This window comes from Henckelia pumila, chromosome 4, assembly GCF_033568475.1.
Source record: "Henckelia pumila isolate YLH828 chromosome 4, ASM3356847v2, whole genome shotgun sequence".
Taxonomy (NCBI): domain Eukaryota; kingdom Viridiplantae; phylum Streptophyta; class Magnoliopsida; order Lamiales; family Gesneriaceae; genus Henckelia; species Henckelia pumila.
This window is the reverse complement of record NC_133123.1, coordinates 180,734,725-180,756,915: the sequence shown is the minus strand read 5'-3', so window position 1 is coordinate 180,756,915 and position 22,191 is coordinate 180,734,725. Positions and strand designations below refer to the sequence as shown.

General features: G+C 36.3%; 2 protein-coding genes across 2 annotated transcripts; one reads left to right on the top strand and one right to left on the bottom strand.

Annotated features, from left to right (window-relative positions):
* Positions 1-5,503: 5,503 nt before the first annotated feature.
* LOC140864410 (ubiquinol oxidase 2, mitochondrial-like) lies at positions 5,504-19,992 on the bottom strand. Its single transcript, XM_073268582.1, has 4 exons — positions 19,622-19,992; positions 18,514-18,642; positions 6,209-6,697; positions 5,504-5,828 (listed from the first exon to the last, which is right to left on the bottom strand). The coding sequence occupies exons 1-4, from the start codon at positions 19,928-19,930 to the stop codon at positions 5,769-5,771; spliced, it is 987 nt and encodes a 328-aa protein (XP_073124683.1). The 5' UTR covers positions 19,931-19,992; the 3' UTR covers positions 5,504-5,768.
* Positions 12,064-14,801, top strand: LOC140867136 (uncharacterized). The gene is made up of 2 exons (XM_073272209.1): positions 12,064-14,179; positions 14,506-14,801. Exons 1-2 carry the CDS (start codon positions 13,081-13,083, stop codon positions 14,538-14,540), a joined length of 1,134 nt encoding a protein of 377 aa, XP_073128310.1. The 5' UTR covers positions 12,064-13,080; the 3' UTR covers positions 14,541-14,801.
* Positions 19,993-22,191: the final 2,199 nt, after the last annotated feature.

Below are 22,191 nucleotides of genomic sequence, written 5' to 3'. Positions count from 1 at the left end.
AAGTTGTTGGTCCAGTCCCGGTGTACTGTGACAACACGGGTGCCGTTGCTCAGGCAAAGGAACCAAGGTCTCATCAAAGATCCAAACACGTACTGAGGAAATACCACATCATCCGGGAGATTGTGGAAAGAGGAGACATCACTGTCGAAAGAGTGGCCTCTGCAGACAATATCGCTGATCCACTTACTAAGCCCTTGCCAGGACCATTATTTGACAAACATCGCGAAACAATGGGTCTACGTAGTATGACTAGTTGGCTATAGGGCAAGTGGGAGATTGAAAGAGTGGGTGCCCGGTGAGCCAACTTGTGGCTAAGGGCTTTGATGACTCTTTGTATAAACAATCTTTTGTTTAATATTATTTACACTTTTATTAATGGCAATGACTTTATCTTTCTTCATATTGTTATATTGTGATATACTATTGTTGTTTTGATAAAGACCTTGAATATACTATAGTGTATGTAAGATGTGGTAGAACATGGAGATGTCTATCATGAAACACATCTTATAGTCACTGTATATTCTAAACTGTTCCTAGTCGATTGAGCCGTCCGATAATAAGGATAAGGATCGCTCGAGTTTGAGACTAGCATTTGCGATACGGAGTACCACGTTTCATTGGTAAGGAACATAGAGATGTTCGAAGCATGCAAATGGATATTCATATGATGAATGATCGAACTACCCTATCCGGACTTTCCAAGTGGTTATCACTTATCGAGTGGATATAGTCCGCGGTTTTGGTTGTACACCATTAGTCCTTACTACTTGAAACATCATTGAGACTCTATATGCTAGTACTGTGCTTTGACTCGTTTATCGACTCTATTGGGGTCATCAGGTGTCGGGATTGGGTACAGTTACAACACATATAGGAGTCGATGCTTTGTTGTCAAGGATTCACCACATACTTGCGAGTGTGGATATCCTATGCGATCTGAGGAGATATTAGTGTGACGAATCTCTGGCCAGAGTACATGATGTGGTTTAAGAAATGGTTTCTTAGTAGCACATGCGATGTCACTATTTGATCTTCAAGATGTGTTGCATAGTTATCGAATCTCGAACGACTCTCGATATACCAATGGTTGTTGATTCGATCGGGATATATGGATGAAGGGACCGTACTGTACGCTAACCAAAATCTATTGGTTCTTGTAGGCACTATCAGTGATACCTAGGGAATCATGGGGCGATGTTGCTAGGCGCTCTTACCATGATTCGATGGGCAAGTCGGAAATTGTTGTTCCGAGTCACAAGGAGTTGTGAGCCCACGGCTAGCTGTATCCCTGAACCATTGAGGGTCACACAGTGTAATGGATTTTTAATCCCCGTTGAGATAGTTAAATTTAAAGAGTTAAATTTAATGAACAAAGAAGTTGGACTTCTTAATTATGAGTAGAGGAGTAAGATTTCCTAAAATGACATAGGGATGGACATTTTTGGAAACCACTGAATTCGGATTCAGAAAAATTTATCTTGACTTTAAAAGGTGCAGAAATGATTTCTGTGCACATTGGTGAAATCGGTTTATCAATCGGAGTCACGATGAATTTTATATTAATTTCTGAACATGCGGGCTTTGCTTGTCGGGTTTGAACTTATGACTAATGGGCCCTAAGCTGTTAGTGGCCTACATTATAAATAAGTTATTGCAGTACAGAAATTAGAGACAACAGGCATAATTTTCGAAATTAACTAGGGTTTTGAAACCTAGTGGCCGCCGCCCCCCTCTCCCCTCTCTGCTCGAAAAACCCAGCCTGTGAATTTTGAATTTGCATTCTGGTTTAACGGATCAAATTCGTTAATCTCTTCGTAGAAACTTCTGATAGATTTTCTAGTGCAATCTATCAGAGGGATTAAATATCCGTTCGTGGACCTGATTGAAGAACAGTTCGTCCATCAGTTCCAGGGATATACAACAAGAGCAGAGAAATCTGTTGGTGTCCAAAATCTCGATTCGAGATTAAAGGTAAAAATTTTATAATCGTTATTTAATTTTTACACACACAATTTAATCGTAAGGTTGATACCCATTATGGAATCGTTTCATATAAAAAATTTTAAACTTCCGCTGCACCGGGTATCAATCCTAATTGATCTGATCGCCGCGTTCTCCAACACGTTTTGGGATGATGGTTAGGTCCTAGGAGTGGCTGGTCGTGGCTAGAACCCCTGCTGTTTCATGGGTGATGGGCTGCACATTGTTTGAGTAAGATGGGATCGGGTACAGCATCAGGGAGTTTATGGCTGAGCCAAGCCGGGTCCTATGGTTGTATTGGGACCCTGGGGTGGTTCAGGTGTCGGAGCTTCATCCATTGGTGGCCGGAGCTGGTCGAAAAGTGCATGAGTTCAGGGGCTGCTCATGGGGGAGGGTTGCGCAGGTTGGAAGGGGGGGAAAACCAGCCATGGCCGAGCCATGCACTTCATGGTTCGAACCATGGATGGACCAGGAAGGACCCACAGGACCATGGGGTGGTCCTGTGGGCGGGGCTCCGGCCAGGGGCGGCCGGAGCAGGGCGGTCTAAGGCTAAAGTGAGGAGCTGCCACATGGGGTTGGGGATTAGTGTAGGATCGGCAGTTTCGGGATTCCCGAATCGTGTGTCGTTAGGGTGGTGTAGGGATCGGTTCAAGGCGAGGCTGGCTCGTTGGAACCGCCCAGACGTGGGTTACTTTTGGGCGGTGGAGTTTTGGCCATTCGGCGGCCGGAGCTGGCCGGCAGAAGGCCATAAAGCCTGCTGCTACATGGCCGAGAACTTAGGGGGGGAAGTCTGTACGTGGGTTGGGAAATTGGGTTTATGTTTTTTATTATTATTATTTCGGGTTATGGGTTTTTATGTGGGCCGGGCTTGGGTCTTGGATCCGGGTCCGGGTCACGTCACGTCTTGATGGATCAAATTAATTTTAGTCCGGGTCTAAATTTTTAATAATTAGGCTTGGGTATTTTATTTTAATTAATTAAGAGTTCAAGTTAATAAATTATGGGTTGGGCTTGACTAATCAATTGGACTAAATTAATGGGCTTTAATAATTATATTGAGGTGAGCCCACTAATTTGTCATGGCCATGTGATCCATGAAAATTATTGGGTCAAGTTGAGTCGGGTTAATAATTTTATCGGTCTAATTTATAGTAATGGTTAGTTAAAAATTTTATTAATTTAACTTAAATTAATAAGTTGATGGGCCTAAATTATGTTTTAAGCGAGCCCATTAGTTTCCATGGGCCTGGGGCCCATGAAACTTAATGGGCCAGGTCAGGTTTGGGCTTTTGAGTTTTTGAGTCAGTCTAGGAATTTTTGGGTTTAAGTGAAGTGGTCAGCAGCTCGAACAAGTCCTTGAAAAAATAAATGTCCGTAAATATATATTTAATTCATGCATGCATTTTTATTAGATATATAAGTATGATTTTTTTTTAAGAAAATAAATTAAATATATATTTACGGGCGAATTTTCATGAAAATAAAGAAATATGTGAGAATTTTCAAGTTCATGCATCATGTAAGAATTTTTATGATAAGTTTAAATGTATGTTAAGAAAAATATATTTTTTTTATGGAAGTTGAAGTGAAGGTGGAAAGTGATGTGGTTGGAGGCCGGGATACCTGGGCCCGGTGACCTTCCTAATGATGTATAAGTATGATGAGCTTATGGATCCAGCTGAGAGGGCTGGTGAAGTGGCAGCACAGAGGTGGAAACCCCGCCGCCGCGTACGTTGGTTTATAGATTGATCAATCGCTTAGTATGATGCCACCGACATGGATACGACCTATTGAGAACTAAGAAATCATGATAAGTTATTTTATGAGATTTATTAAGTATGATGATATATGTTTAGCATTATGATAAATCAGTATAATTATTTTATTTCAAGTTTATATGCATATAATTTTAAGATCATGCACGTATAATTATTATTCACGTATTTTATATGATGTGTGCTTGTGTGTGGTTTCATTTTTTTATGTAAGGATAGAACGTGCTGAGGCTCTTGGCTCACTAGATTTAAATGGTGCAGGTGAGCAAAATGTCAATAAGGATAATGTGTTCCCGACTGGCGGCGAGGGCGTATGAGTTTCCAGACGGCTAGAACTCGTGAGACTAGAACATTTATTTTCGCATATATTTTATTATTATAGATTTTTAGTATATGCATGGATTTTACGTTTAAGTATTTATTTTCTAAGTTTTCATGAATTTTTGTGAAAGAAATATTATTTATGAATTTTATTATGAAAATTTTTATAAATGATTATTTAGTAATTAATGTTAGGTATTTAGTTGCATGCATGTACTTTTATTATTATTTATGTTTATCGTGTAGATGTATATTAAATTAAGAAAAGTTATTTTTAAGTATGATGTATATATATATGTATTGCATATATATTTTTATATTCATTATTTTATAGTTAGAGAGTTTTTAAAAAAAAAAATTCAGTAGAAGTTCTAGGATGTTTCAAACAAATTGGAGTTGTTCCAATGTGGGACAACCAATTCCCCATTTTCCTTCCATTTATTTCACCAAATTCAAATTATTTGTAACACTTGGGACAAACTTTTCAAGCCTTTTGGAACAAGCTTTTCAAACCCATTATTTCCACAATTCATTCAATAACAATTTCCAACATGTAATCCTTATCTAGCTTCCGCCTGCCATGTCCTGTTTCATTGCTCTGTTGCTCGTCATGTTTGGAAAGATGGGGTATATTGGCCTTTCATTCGAATGAATCGGGATAGCTCTGTTTTTGGATTTTTTGTTTGGGCTGTCCCAAATTTGGTCTCATGATGAATTAATTATTTTTTGTGCGTTGTCTTGGGCGGTGTGGGGTGAAGTATGTAAGAGGAAGCGTGTTTCTTTTGAGTGTGTATCCTATGCAAGTGAACTGGGTGCATGCAATGATCAGAGAATTTATGTGCATGAATAGTAGAAGAATATATTGACGAGAATTCTAGTCCAGAATCGGGTGTTTGTTGGGTGGCACCATCACCGGGACACTTCCAGGTGGATGTTGATGCAAGTTTTGATTATAGTAAAGGACACTATTCGATTGAGGCTGTGATTCGTGATTGTAATAGAAACTTAGAATTGTAATAGAAACTTGTTGGCTGCCACATCTAGTCCAATCCGAAATCCTAGCTCAGTGGCGAGGGGGGAACTTGTGGCTTTGATTTATGGTTTGAAACTGTGCATTAGTTGTGATCTTTCTAGTTGCTGGGGTTGTTCAGACTCTTATGAGGTGATTCATGATGTGAATGACTCGATCGATTTCTTGGGTCCAGAATGTGTTCTAATTTCCTCCATTAGAGGATTTGCATTCCAAGAATATCTTCTTGGGTTTGAAGCACATGCGAAGACAAGCAAATTCTGTGGCCCACATAAGCTTGCTAGATATGCTTCTACTTCTTCTCGTCCTTTTTCTTGGAATTTTAGTGGTTTTCCATCTTAGTTGAATATGGTTGTATCTAAAGACAATTCAGTCTATGGATTTTATGTTTCTCTCAAAAAAAAAAATGTTTTATTTGCACGTACCCCTCCAATACTTTTACCCAATTGCATCGTCACACAGCGTCTAACCAAGATAATACCAACATTACTTCATTTTACACTTAATTCCTCTTAGCTAACACCAAAACAGTGCCTTACAAAGAAAAGCCAGTGTTTCTGCTATATCTGATCAAAGCCATAGATGTTGGAACCTCCACTCATATTCGGCAACATCCATCATGGACACTAGGAATCAGACAGCTTCAAACGTGACCGAAATTAGTGGTACCCAATAGGAGCTGGTGCCTCTCTTAATTCCTTTCCCTGGAAATGAACATCCTGCACATGAGAATTGCATTCTGTGAGTATTGCGTTATCCGAGCCGAACATGTAAAATTCGAACCCCATACATATGCTTTGTCATTCTATAATCAAAGTCAGATAACATCACAAATTTCTTCACAAGATAATATTTCAACCAATCCTAGTCGTAATGATGAGGTTCTATCATTTCTCTACCCGGCTATCTTTGGATTTGGATTTCTGGTTGTTGAGAACAAAGTTGGGAGAGTGCGAAAGCATGGTGGAAAGGATATGGTGTTAAATAAGATGAAACGCTAAATAAATAATCAAAGATGAATGCCAAAGCATACAAATCAGGCATTTCAACAGGAAATTGCACTAACAAAGAAAAGTTTAAGATGGTCAGCTGACAATACCGAAGCAAAATGGTTGACATCTCGATGGTGGGCTTCATCAGCCCGGATGACAGTGATAACATCCTTCAGAGTTGCATCTTTGGGAAGCCTCCAGTAGTCAATTGCAATAGCTGGAGCAGGGACATTTTTAATGGCACCACTTTCGATATCCTTCAAGTACTCGGTATATGAATGTATGGCCTCTTCTTCCAAGTAACCAACAACTCTATGAGCCACTTTTGGGGACATCACGTACAGTACAAAGAAGGCATTGAAAAAGACTCCTTGAACCGCGAGCACCAGAAGTCTCTCATACCATTTAGGCTGCACAAGCTCCACCATGGTCATCAAGTGCATCCTCTCGTTTTCAGCTTCTTCGAGTAATGCTTTAATCCAGCCACCACTTTGCTGAAACTTGCGCAGAGACCTGAGATGCAAAAGCATTCCTCCTACCATACCAGGAACAGCAGCCACAGTTTCAAGCATCATTGCTCGGCATCCATATCGCCTCTGCAAAAAGAATCTTAGGTGTTAATGAAATCACTAAAATACACGCTATGCTGTCAGGATAAATGTACAGGTGGTTGCTACATTTCACGTTCATTTTCAAAACTATGCTTTAATTCTCTGGAAATAAAAACAAAATACTTTCACTTTTCTCCCAAAGCACGTTTACGTGAAATTTCTCATTTTCCTATGTAGTTTTTATTTTCATTCAACTTTTCCAATTCCAGAAAACTTGATTATTATATTGAATCATAATCTAAAAGACTACATTTTCAGATTTTAAAATGCTCCATATGCTATTAGAAATTTCCCTAACCCATCAATTTCTTGCATGATGGAACATCCGCAGTAGAAAACTGTCACCTTCAGGAAACAAAATCAAGCAAACATTACATTCTCCAACAAAATTTTTAAGACACATTCAGATACCACACATCTAAAAATGCGTGGCATGGATTCAAACATAGCCATGATATCCAACAGTCAAAAAAACAAACATGGAAACCGAAGAGGAGGGAAAGATTCAGAGTTTTAACTTGGATCCAACAGCAATAACAATATGATTTCATCAGTGAAATGCAGTCGTGATGTGATGCAGTCTGTCATGAGCCATGAGAATACGTTATGGGCAGCTCATGGATAATTCAAACAAAATATTAATTAAAATAGGGATAATTATTTTATGTATTTAATGATTTGGTTTTATTTATTTTAGGATTAGGTTTCTTTATTTTAGGATTCTAAACTATCTTTTCATTTCAATAAAAATATTTGGAATCATCCAAATCTATAGGATTCTTAGGGATTTGATTTCTGATTTTATCTTCTAAGCTCTATTATTTATAGGGTATAATTTATATGAATAAAATGATGAGAGAAGAATTATTTACAATCTTGTGTTATGATATCTGAGGTTCTCTGCCAACGAGTCTCAAACCCAAGACCTCGAGAGGTTTCTATAGGATTCTTAGGGATTTGATTTCTCATTTAATCTTCTAAGCTCTATCATTTATAGGGTATAATTTATATGAATATAATGATCAGAAAAAAAATATTTACAATCTTGTGTCATGATATGTTCTCTCCCAACAAGCCTTCAACCCAAGAGATCGAGAGGTTCTCTCCTAACGCCCCACACATTCACAATAGACAGCCCCTGACGAGATCAATAACTTGGACCATACAACATGGTCTCAAAGAAAGTGTTCTAAATAGCGGTTCAGGCGGCCCTCGACCGACCCGCCTTTGCATTAGGTGGTCCTAGGCTAGCAGGCGGTGGAGGCCATCAATAATTTTAAAATCCTAGTCAAAGTCAATTAAATTTAAAGCCTAGTCAAAGTCAATTAATTTTTAAAAACTGTCAAATCAATCGATTTTAGAAAAACACATCTCACTTTCTTTCGTTTTTACCTTTTAGTTTCAAGTATTCTCCACCATCAGCCACCACCGCAAACAGCCTCCAGCCGGCAGCCACTAGCTGCCACCAGCCCTTTAAGTTAGTTATTGTATATTTAACATATTTTTACATGATATTCCAGATTTTGTTATTTAAAAATTCAAATTTGTTACAATTTTTTATCTTTCATTAACTGTTAAAGATTAATGGAAGAAAAGGATAAACAACCGGAGTTGGAAGCAAAAGTCTTAATGATATTGTTTGGGATTATGTCGTTTTGTATAATAAAGACTAGTAAACGTATGCACACGATGCGTGCAAATAAATTAAATTTATGTCGTATATAACAAACTTTTATATGAAATATAATAAAAATTGAGTAATTTTATATTTAATATTATGTTTTTTGTTATTAATTGTTGATTACTTATGTTATTTAATAAGCATTATGGTAGTTATGGGTAAGGATATTTTGGAGACAAAAAATGGTATGGCATAACCTACCAAAAGTAGTTACTATGTAGGCCTCAAACTTAATAAAAGGGAATGGGATCACACGCAAGCTGTGTAAGCGGCTTATTAAGAGAGGAGTTTATCTGATGAAACATCATATTGTGGGTATCGTAGGACAAGTTGAAGCATGTCCTAAAGCATCCGATGAGGACAAAAAAAGAATGAGAGCTTATCTTGAAAATAGCAAGAATAAGAAGCGAGAAAGGGAGGAAGAACTAAAATAATAGAGAGAAGAGGTAAATAATTGTAGTGAACTAATGATGGAGAGAATGATGATTGTCAAGTGGTGGGAGATTCTTCAAAAAATAAATCAAAGCACCTGGAGCCTATTGATAAATGGACATCTACAATCGATCCAACAATGACAAGACAACAAAACATAAATGATGTCTTGAAATAAAGTTTACAAATGATGTGCTTGAGCACGTTGCTAGATGAATTTATGAAGGTGGAGATTCATTTTCATGCAATTGACAATCAAAGCTTTAGACAACTTCTAAAGACGGTTGGCCAATTTCTTCCGTGCTACAAACCTCTAAGTCAATATCTTTTAAGAGAGCAACTTTTGAAGCAAAAGGTTGAGAGGCACAAATTATCTCTAAAAAAACAAGAAGAGTGGATGAAAAATGAATGTACAATAATGACCGATGTATGGACCAATCGCAAGTGGATAGGTATTGTGAATGTAATTGCAAGTTAGACACTTAATTCCTTGGTTCTAGTGTTGTAAATGGCGGGAGCCGGTGGCAATACAGTCAGTGCCCGCTCATCGCCTCGCCTAGGCTGTTGAATTTTCTTTAGCAATTTTTTTATAAGTAATTATATATAAAGATGCAATATAGTTACAAATAATGATAATTTTTTATGTAATATATATATAAAAAATTTCATAACATCTAGACAAGATGCAAATAAATGCATAAACACTAAACATAACTAATTTTCTAAATCATCTACATATGCACCATCAACTACATTCATAATCCTCTCATCATCGGACGCAAAATCAACATCTTTTTCATTATCTTCCTCCGATGTATATCTAAATCCTCATAAAGTTCTCTAATGTAGAAGTTCCTTGTAGTCATCTTTGGTTTTAGCACTTCACCCACTCCCGAGAGTTTGCTGTCATTCTCCAAGTCAGTCACAAACCCCGATCTACCTCATCTTCATCACCAGTGTCAACAAGCCAATCTTGACCCTCACTAGCTCAAGAGGATAGAAGCAAATCTCCACTTTTTTCTCTTCTTCATAACATTGACATATACAAGATCATGATGTCTCAAGCCTATTCCTCTTCTTAGTATGTATCCAAAGATTTTAAATGTTATTTATAAAAACAAAGGATAGATAACATAATTTATGAATTACTTAATACATACCCCTTCAAATTGGCTCCAATTTCTCATATCCCCAACGAACTACATGTCAAATAGAGAAATCTAATTGCCATTTTTTTGTAATTTTGGAGGGTCACCACCATCCAAGTTAAAAAATTAAAGAGACAAAAAAATAATTAAACCAAATATGAGTAAAAAATATATATATTAGTGAATATAAATAAAGGAAAAATATTTACACGGATCAAAGTCATGGTACACATCCACCTTCTCATATACTGTTACCGCCAGTTTTCTTCCAAAGCTTCTGGATTTACTTTTGTAATTCAACAATTCATAATTAGCAATGGTTGATTGCATGGTATCGTTGGTGGAAAAAATGATATCAACACAAATTCAAGAACTCATCCATAACATTAGTGTCACTTGGTATGGTTGAATCTTCAAATTCAACAAGTAGGCGTCATAATGCAAAGACTATCAAGTTTACCCTTAGACTTCTCATCAATAATCTTCAAAATAGAAGTGACATTTCCATTTTTTTGAAAGACTTTCTAATATCTTACTCGGTTTGTTTAAGAACTCGATAAAACGGGCGTCAACAAGACGTAGAACTTTCACTAAAAGGATGAAAACATTCTAAGCAAAAGAAACATCATTCCAAAAAGATATACTTGTAACCATCAACTTCGCGGCTCCGCCGCTTTCCCCTTCACACTACTCTTTTAACTTTGTTTTGCTTCATTCATCGGATGTAAACACAAGTCTCAATTGATCTTTATTGTCTTTTAGACTTTCCAAAGTAAAAAAAATGAAGTAGCAAATTTGGTTATCCGTGCCTCACAATATCCCTTTTCTTGGTATATTTCATCCATAATAGCCAAAGTTTTATGATGTGCATAGATGAATATGGTTAAGAGTTTTTCTTTCTCAAGCGGAATAAACTTGGGACAGCGTTCCAATTCTCTCTAAGTCAATATCTTCTAAGAGAACCACTTTTGAATCAAGAAGTTGAGATGACCAAATTATCTCTAATGAAGCATGAAGAAGGGTGGATGAAAAATGTATGTTCAATAATGACCGATGCATGGACCGATTGCGAGCGCAGAAACATTATGAATATTTGTTAATTGCAAGCTAGGCACTTCATTCCTTGGTTCTATTGAAGAATACATGGATGCACATTTCAATGAAAAATATATCAATGAGATTGACACGCAACATGTTGTTCAAGACTTCAGTAGTGACGGACAATGCGACACAAAATAAGGCCGCGGCGGATGCATTGAAGAGACAACCTCAAAATATTTGGACCTCTTGTGCAACTTATGCAGTCAACCTCATGCTTGAAACAATTGAAAAGCTACCCAAGTTTAGCTGAATCCTTGAGAAAGCAAATGCCTTAACTATATTCATCTACGCACATCATAGAACTCGGTTATTATGAGGAATATATCGAGAAGAGGGATATTGTGAGGCCCGGGTGACTAGATTTGCTAATTAGTTTTTGACTTTGAAAATTTTGATCAATTGAGACTTATGTTTACAACCGAGGAGTGTAGAAAAACAAAGTTAAGGAGTAGTGAGAATGGGAAAGTGGCGGAGGTCACGGTAACAAGTATATTTTTTGGAATGATGTTTCTTTGGCTTTGAATATTTTCACCCTTTGAAAGGTTTATGTCTTGTTGACGGTGACAAGAATCCCTCAATTGCTTTTTTATTGGGTGCGTTTAAACAAGTCAAGGAAGATATTAGAAAGTCTTTCAAAAAAAGAGGAAAATGTTGGCCTTATTTTGAAGATTATTAATGAGAAGTCTAAGGGTAGACTTGATAGTCCTTTACATTATGTCGCCTACTTGTTGAATCCGATTTTTTACTTCAAAGATTCAAATATACCAAATGACATCAATGTTATGAATGAGTTCTTGAATTGTGTTGAGACAATTTTTCCCGAGGACGAGGACATGCAATCTAGGATTGTTAATAATGAATTGTTGAAGTATAAGAGTAAATCTAGAAACTTTTGAAGAAAAATGGCGGTCACGGCATATGAGAAAGTGGATGCATACCATGACTTTGATCCGGGTAAACCTCTTTCCTTTATTTCTATTCATTAACATTCATGTATTTTTTACCCATATTTGGTTTAATTACTTTTTTCCTTCTTTACTTTTTAAGTTGGATGATGGTCCAATTATAATGGTGGCATTTCAGACTTACAAAAAAACGCAATTAGATTTCTCTCTTTGACAAGCAAATCACCGGGGTCTGAAAGAAATAGGAGTCAATTTGATTAGGCTCGAGACATCAAGATTAATGATTTGTATATGTCAAATTCAACGCCAATCTTACGAAGAAGATGATTAAAAGAGAAATGGGTGGAGATTTGCTTCTCTCTCAAACTAGTAAAGCTCAAGGTTGGCTTGTTGATTGTGGTGATGAAGATGAGGTCGAACCGGGTTCGGGTCTTACTTGGAGAATGGTAACAGAGGCCTCGGGAGCAGATGACGTGCTACAAACAAGGAGGAGAGCAAGGAACTACACCATCAGAGAACTTGATGAGGATTTAGATGCACTGGAGTAATAGAATGAATAAGATGTTTTTTAGTCCGATGATGAGAGGATCATGAATGTAGTTGATGGTGCATATGTAGATGATTTAGAAAAGTATTTAAGTTTAGTCTAGTATCTGTTGTCTTTGGATTGAAACCTTGAATTGTAAACTTAGGTTTTTGATAAAAGTAATTATATTACTTTGTTAGCATATGAATCTTTATTATTTATCATGTTAGTTTGCATTTCTATATTTATTTGTCAGAAAATCTACTCCTAATCAAGGAAGATTGTGTGCATAATTATTTAGTCAATGTATATCCCAGATTGTGTGGGATTTAGATTAGAGTAAATATTCTCTAGGATTTAATTCCTAATTTAGATCTTAACTATCGTGTATATAAATCATTGTAATCATCATTATTAAGATATAAGAGTTATATTTTTCTCTTTAATTTTTCTTACATGGTATCAAAGCTTTAGGTTAAAAAAAAATCCAGAATTTTATTAAAGCTTCACATCGTCACCATTACATCGTCGATCACTCCATTCCCTTCAATCGTGTAACCAGTAGGCACACAAATATGTCAGAAGTGTATGATAATAACAGCGCTAAGGTCACCAAAGAGATCCCATCGAATGAAGGCAGCAATTTGACGCCAACCGGGGAGCTGCAAAACATTCACTCAGCATATCGGCTGAATGGGAAGAACTACCTGAAGTGGTCTCAACTGGTTCGAACATTCTTGAAGGGAAAAGGCAAACTGAGTCATCTACTCGGTACGGGCCCAAAAGAGGAAGATCCTCGATTTCAAGCATGGGATGAACAAGACTCAATGGTGATGTTCTGGTTATGGAATTCTATGTTGCCTGAAATCAGTGACACATGCATGTTCCTCACCACTGCAGCAGAAATATGGGAGACAGTGAAGCAAACATACTCTAAAGTTCGAGATGCTGCGCAAATCTATGAAATCAAGACAAAGATTTCATCAACCAAACAAAAAAGTTGGTCAATCACAGAATATTCCAATCTTCTACAAAGTTTGTGGCAAGAGATGGATCATTACCAATGCATACAAATGAAATGCAGTGATGATGCAGCACTTCTTAAAAGGTTGGTTGAAAAAGATCGAATTTATGACTTTTTGGCTGGATTAAATATTGAATTTGATGCGGTGAGAGTACAAATTCTTGGAAAAGAGGATCTGCCAACACTAAACGAAACAATTGCAATTGTTCGAGCTGAAGAAGGAAGAAGATGTGTTATGATAGAACACAATTCAGTGAATAATAGTTCAGCCCTTGCAACCACAAAAGGGAGGAACTTTAGGGCTGAGCAGCCGACAGAGAAGGATAATAAACAGCCTACTTTTTCATCAAAATCAGGCAATAAAAATTCCATGTGGTGCTCTCACTGTAAGAAGGATAATCACACTGAGGACAAATGCTGGAAAATTTATGGCAGGCCACAAAGTTCAAATAAAAATTGGACAGCAAAAGCAGGATATCCAAAGAGACAAGGAAAGGCATATGCAGCAGCTAGTGATCAACAGGCTGGAGAAGATAACTCTCAAGGATCACCCATTGAATTCAATAGAGAAGAAATGGAGAAACTAAAAAGTTTTCTGGGATCATTGGAAAAACCCACCACAACAGGTACTTGCACTTTGGCGTTCTCAGGTATATCTTCTTCTTCTCATGCCTTTAATGTCTTGGATACAATCACCACTAGCTCTTGGGTTATTGATTCAGGAGCTACAGATCATATGACCCACTGTCCACAAAAATTCACATATAAGCCTTGCCCAAGCCAAAAAAAGATAACAATGGCTGATGGTTCTGCAACAACAGTAGCAGGACAAGGAGACATTGTTATAAACAAAACTCTCACTCTTAAAAATGTCCTTCATGTCCTTGAACTATTTACAAACCTGTTGTCAATCCAAAAACTCACAAAAGACTCTAATTGCAATGTTGTTTTCGATGGTTCTCATTGTGTTTTTCAGGAACAGGGCACGAGGAGGATGATTGGACATGCTAGAGAAAAGAATGGTCTCTATTATCTTGAAGAATCGAGTGGTCGGGATAGAGTTATGAACCCCTTCCCAGTCTCATTGCTTTCAGAGTCTTCTAAATCCAATAAAGACCAGATTTGGCTCCAACATTTTCGTCTTGGTCACCCATCGTTTAGAGTCCTTAAGATTATGTTGCCTTTATTGTTTAAAGATTTGGATATTGATAATTTTAAGTGTGATGTTTGTGAACTAGCAAAACACAAACGAGTCTCATTCCCAGTAAGCAATAAAAGAACCACAGTTCCAATAAATCTCATTCACAGTGGCGTTTGGGGGCCGTCCACTATTTCTAACATATCCGGGGCTCGATGGTTTATCTCTTTCATTGATGATTGTACCCGTGTCACTTGGATTTTTCTTATGAAACACAAATCGGAGGTCAGCACCATTTTTCCCATCTTTTGTAACATGATTAAAACACAATTTGATAGGGACATCAAAAGATTGCGATCTGACAATGCTAGAGACTATTTTAATCAAGTTCTGTCACCATATTTCCAAGAAAAAGGCATAATACATGAATCTTCTTGTGTTAATACACCCCAACAAAATGGGGTGGCTGAGCGCAAGAATGGTCACATTCTGGCAGTCACTCGAGCCTTCTTGTTTCAAAAAAATGTTCCTAAACAATTTTGGGGGGAGGCAGTCTTAACATCAGCTCATATCATCAATAGATTACCTACTAAAGTTCTTGATTTTCAAATTCTCATGCGTACCTTGCTGAAATTCTTTCCAGATTTTAATGCTTCTTGCAATCTTGCTCCAAAAATATTTGGTTGTGTTGTGTTTGTCCATATTCACTCTCATAACAGAGGAAAGCTTGATCCTCGGGCTTTTAAATGTGTGTTTCTTGGTTATTCCTCCACTCAAAAAGGGTACAAGTTTTACCACCCTCCCACAAGGAAAGTCTATGTTTCTGCCGATGTCACTTTTAACGAAGACGATTCCTATTTTTGTAGTCCTTATCTTCACTGACAGAAGATAAGGAAAATGATTTTTTCCCCCTCAATCATGATCCTCCTGCCACACCTACAACTCACACACCTACCCAGCTACACACTGAACCTTTAGTGCCTAAATCACCTCATTATACTGCTCCTCCAGATCTCAGCACTCATCCAAAACCTCCTACAGGTAAAGTTCAAGACTCTACTCAACCACTGCAGGTTTATTCAAGAAGGCAGAGACCAATTATCAAACCGGTGCAGGTCCAATCACCCAAATCAGTCTCTGTTCGTGACCCTAATGAGGTAATCCTTGAACCTTGTACTGATAATACTTCGAATGTCCATGATCAAAATAATGATGATGTTCCAATTGCTATTAGAAAAGGAATCCGATCATGCACTAAACACCCCTTAAACCTATTCATGTCTTGCAAGAATCTGTCTCCCAATCACAAAGCCTTTCTCACCAGCCTAAACTCAATCCAAATTCCCAAAACAGTATCCGAGACATTGAAGGATCAGAATTGGAAGAATGCCATGAAGGCTGAAATGGAAGCACTTGAAAAAAATAAGACTTGTGACTTGGTGAAACTGCCAAAGGGAAAGCAAACAGTTGGGCGTAGATGGATATTCACAGTCAAATATAATTCAGATGGTTCATTGGAAAGATACAAGGCAAGGCTTGTCGCCGAAGGTTACACTCAAACATATGGCATCGATTACCTTGAGACATTTGCGCCTGTTGCAAAGATGAACACTGTGAGAGTGTTGTTATCTTTGGCTGTTATTCGGGGATGGAAATTACAGCAATTTGATGTAAAAAATGCTTTTTTACATGGAGAACTTGAGGAGGAAGTTTACACGGACGTTCCACCGGGGTTTGAATCAAATACAGGACAGGTATGCAAATTAAGAAAGTCTTTGTATGGATTGAAACAATCACCAACAGAAATACACCACTGATTTGTTGATGGAAACTGGTAAGTTGGGTGCCAAACCAGCAGAGTCACCCATAGAGTTCAACCACAAGCTTGGTGATAGTGTGGAGGACCCAACCGTGGACAAGAGATCTTATCAGAGACTGGTGGGAAGACTCATATATCTATCTCACACAAGACCTGATATCGCTTATGCGGTTCGTGTGGTTAGTCAATTCATGCACAACCCCAAAGAACCACATCTTAGAGCTGTACATCGGATCCTTCAATACTTGAAGGGCACACCGGGAAAGGGTATCTTATTCAAGAAAGGTGAGTTGACTCTTGAAGCATACACAGACGCAGACTATGCAGGCTCTATAATAGATAGGAGATCTACCTCAGGTTACTGTACTTTTCTAGGAGGCAATCTCGTGACTTGGAGAAGTAAAAAAACAGAACGTTGTGGCAAGATCCAGCGCAGAAGCCGAGTTTAGAGCAATGGCTCTTGGTATATGTGAATTATTGTGGCTGAAATTTGTTTTAGAAAACTTGAAGGTTCAATGGAAAGGTCCAATGAAGCTTTATTGTGACAACAAATCAGCTATTAATATTGCTCATAATCCGGTACAACACGACCGTACAAAGCACGTTGAAGTGGACAGACACTTTATAAAAGAAAAGCTGGAAAGTGGATTGATTTGCATCCCCTTCATTTCTACGAAAGAGCAACTTGCAGACATATTTACCAAAGGATTGGTTGGGGTTGGTTTCCAAAGACTAGTAAGCAAGCTTGGAATGAACGACATTCATTCCCCAGCTTGAGGGGGAGTGTCAGAAAATCTACTCCTAATCAAAGAAGATTGTGTGCATAATTATAATTATTTAGTCAATGTATATCCCAGTTTGTGTGGGATTTAGATTAGAGTAAATATTCTCTAAGATTTAATATTCTTAATTTAGATCTTAACTATCGTGTATATAAATCATTGTAATCATCATTATTAAGATATAAGAGTTATATTTTTCTCTTTAATTTTTCTTACAATTTGCACCTTATCTAGATTGTATTATATTGTATGAAGCTTCTTTTAGCATAAACATTATTTGTAATTACATATACTACATAAAAATGATGATTATTTGTAATTAAACTGCGTAATTATATATAATTACCTATAAAAGATTGCTAAACAAATTCAACCACCTAGGCAGCCGAGACGGTAGGCGGTACTGAAAGCCCCATCATCGCCTCCCGTCATTTACAACACTGATCGGAGCAGGTCTTCATGGGGGATATCAATGTTTTCCAACAAAAATTTGAAACCTTTGTAAAAAGGTTTCATGTATACAAGACAAATGGCATCAAGCTCTTATAGATAAGTTATTCTAAGCTATCTTTTCATTTGACTAAAAAGATTTGGAATCATCCAAATCTGTATAATTATTAGGGATTTGATTTCTGATTTAATCTTGTTAACTCTGTTATTTATAGGGTAGAATTTATATGAATAAAATAATCAGAAAAGAATTATTCACAATCTTGTGTTACGAGATCTAAAGTTGTCTCCCAAAGCCTTGAATCCAAGAGATCGAGAGTTTTCTCCTAACGAGCCTCAAATTCACAATAGACAGCCCTCTGGTAGATCGGCCATAACAATCTTTTTCTATTTTTTCTCAATTCCAAAAATCAATGGTGGTAATTGAATATAAGCGAAAAGTGCGTATAACAGAGTTTTACATCTGCATCCTCCCCTCAAAACAAGAAAAAGGTTCCGAATGTTTATGGTCATGCTTGGTTGCGCTATTTTGATTAACCCATCTACATCAACACCTACAAGCCTTACATGTGTGTGCATGAATTATATTATGAATTTATGACACATCATATACAGTGGTAAGAATTCACAAAATCTTCCAACTCAATCCAGCTCAAACAATGCAGCAATAGCTCATACTAAAAAGTTAAAATCAAATAAAATTAGGGCCCACATATCTAAAGATAATGATCTAAGAAGCAGAGTCCAAGAGAAAAGAAAAAAGAAGAAACGCGGAGAATTAAAAAAACAGCATACCTTGAAAAATAGGTCTGTGGGAATTCTAAGAAGCTTCACTGTTCGGTATGCTACTTTATCAACAAATTTCTTCGGAACATGATGCTTGTGAAGATCAATTGACAAGTTCGAATGATAAGTTTCCCATGGCTGCACCACAAAAATAAAATTAGAAGTGTTCAGGGTCTTAGGCAGCCAAAATACAGGAAATCAGTACTCAGAAACCTGAGTGCTTGACTGCCCGATGTATCACTACACCAAGCCACTAGATACAACTTCAACGGTTCGCAATTGTTGTAAACACTAAAGAAGCAATTTCTGATGCTTTATTTTCTATTCAATAAATAAATTAAATAGCCCAGGCACACCAAACTACAAGCCAGACACTTCATAACAATTTTTGCTCAATGTCTAAATTAGAGATCGTAGTGTGTAATCAACTTGAAGTTCCTGTCGTCAAAACCATGACTTCGAAATTGGAGTTGGTGTCAAGAATGCAGCAACACATCTACCGAAATTGAGAGATCTCAGATTGGAAGAACGAACTTTGCATCCTGCTAACTCTATTAAAGATCGTGACAAACCAAAACTTCATCTCAAACAAAAACATAAATTCCACTCTATGGATCATCAAAGTTGTGAACTTGTATTTACACAGTGGAGTGTCCCACATTAGAACATCTGCCAAGAAACTATTTTGACCCATTAAAAAGTACAGATATGCATACGTTCCCAGAAGTTTCCTAATACAGAAACAACACCACGGCTGGTCAACTACTGAAAAAGATTCTGAGAAACATGACTCCAGCCTAACGACACTCTCAGGCAACAAAAAAAGAGCACGAAACAATGTACAAAACAGAAAAATAAAACCAAAGACAGATGCATTCAATACACCACGGCTGATCAACGACAGCAAAAGATTCTAAGAAACATGACTACAGGCTATCGAAACTCTCAGGCGACAAAAAAAGAGCACGAAACGACGTTCAAAACAGATAAATAAATAAATAAAAACAAAAACAGATGCATTCAATACACCACCAAGTGTACATCAGATCATCATTTTAATCCAAATAGGCAGTAAAATCAAAGAGAAGCAGCAGAGCTACACAATCTATCGTTTTACCGTGAAGCAGTTCCAGACCCACTCAGTGCCGTCTTCTCTAGTAATCTTTGGCCTCGCGATTCCCCAGTAGCTCGAAATCCCACCTTTCTCCGCCTTCTCAAGTGCCACGTCGAGAGTCCCCTTCGTATCCGTCCCCGACGACGAAGGCTCCGCCGCGGAGCTCATCAACCGCCTACATCCCATCGACAAGCCCAAACTCTGCATCTTTGCCGCCCCAAACACATCAAACGGAGTTGCCGCCGCATAGGAACTGGTAAAACCACCGCCGGAAAGGCGCTTCATCACCGAATTCACTACCAAGCGATTCATCTTCGTAATCTGGCACCGAAGTTTAAGTGTGCATCGGGTCAAAAGCAAAGCTCGTGTATACGCAACGGCTGCGCCGACTGAGGAGATTACGAAAATGCCCTTGTGTATTTTGCCCATTTCTTTCTTTTTCTCCAAGTCTACAGGAAAGTGTTCTCTGTGACGGTTGCACGAAAGTACTCAATCCTATGCTTTCTTTTTTCTTTTTTTTTTTTTGAGATAACTATGCTTGCTAAATTAGATTAATAGTCAATTGAATTTTTATTTTTATTTTTATTTTTTATGAAAAAATTTAAATATTAAGGTTAATTTAGTGATAGTTGATGAATAATTAAATTTAATTATATCTTATTTTACAAGTTTTTTCGTTAATTTTTACCATCGTTTGCTTCTATTTTCATCTTTTCCTGAAATAAAAAATGATAATGTTATATGTACATAAAAGGTGATACATTATATTTAAAATTACAAAATTATCTATTCATTTATTTCAAAAAACTTTTTCAAAAATACATAAGGAATAATTATGTAATTTCAAGTGCAATCTGTAACTCAGATGATGTTTGGCTAAGCTTATTAAAAAGAGCTTATAAGCTCCTAGAGCTTAAAAACTGTTTTACGAGCTTATAAACTGTTAGAACTTATTTTAAAAATAATTTGTTAAAGTGTTTGGATAAACTTATTTTAAATAACTTAAAGATGTTGATGTGTTTGGTATTATAAGATATTTTTATCGTCGAAATTATCAAAAGGAGTATAATTATATGAAAATAATGTTTCGAGCTATACATATATGAAAATAGTTTTAGAATAAACATATATTAAAAATAAAATTGTTATAATATTTTATTTTAGAAAAATTTATGTGATTTGGAATATTTTTAAAAAATAATATTTAATATTTAATGGATGGGTGATGGAGATTTATTAAAATATTTAAGGATATTTTAGAGAAATAGAATGTTAAAATAAGATCTTTTTGAAAAAATACCTCCCCCTTACTTTTTTAAAAACAGCTTATAAGCTGTCAAACAGCTTATTTTGACAGCTTATAACCTATTTTTAAAAAAATTTACCAAACATATCCGAAAAGCTTTTAAGCTCTTAAAAACAACTTTTATCCTCTCAATATGTAATCTTCAGTGTAAATATAGTTTCACATAATAAAAATTGTCAATTATAATATTAGAACTACCAATAACAACAGAATTTGTTTTTCGAGCTCATAATATTGTCGGTATTTAAATTTTACTTCATATAAATATATATGAAAAAATATCTGTTAACTACTTAACTCATCTAATTAGTTATAAAGCAATAATGTGTTAGAAAAACAGCTTCGTAATATGTGGTCCTCTCAAATATATTACTATCTATTGGGGAAATTGTTTTTAAATCCTATTACCAAACTTCAATTTTTGCTCAGTCCCCATTTCAGATAAAGTTTGTTACAACTCCTTGACACACACAAAATATATGTTTTAGCTTCCTATTACATTATTTTATTCATTTTATTGTTTTTTTGTGTCTCATGTGGTTATTATATTCATTTTTCTAGTTTCTAGTGCCTTCAATTATTTTTTATATTATTTTACTTTATTCATTTACTCATATTTGTAAATATAGCTATTATAATATTTTTTGTTCTTTTTTCATATTTATAATATATGAAAAAAGTTGTTGTATATATAATAGTTGTAATTAATTCAGGACTTCAATTATAATATTATAGTTTCTAGTGCCTTCAATTATAATATTCATTTACTCATATTTATAATATATATATAACACGTATGTGAAAGGTGTCAAGTCTTGTATATATATTATATATATCGGGTTTGGTTTGATAATGCATGGCAGTTAAGGATCGCAAGATATATATTAACATAAATTGATTGCAAATTAAGATCGAATGGTTAATACTTTGGAATACTTTTGACTTACTAAGTCCTACGCATGAACAATAATAGTATTCATGCGGTTTAATTGATTTTAAATTTTTATACTTCATGGGATAAAATTTTGGACCACTGAGATCGATCTTGTCAAGTGAAAACTAATTAGGTTCGAATTCTCCCGGATTCAGAATAATTCCAAATTAATTTGGAGCAATCTCGAACATTTTTGGAACAAACAAGTAGGTAATTGGGTATGAGAAACTCATTGTTTGCACATACATGAAGAGGTTATGATTTCGAGCATAACACATATTATGATGCTTATGATGAGTTTCATGGTCGTATGATTTGTGGTAAATTAAATTA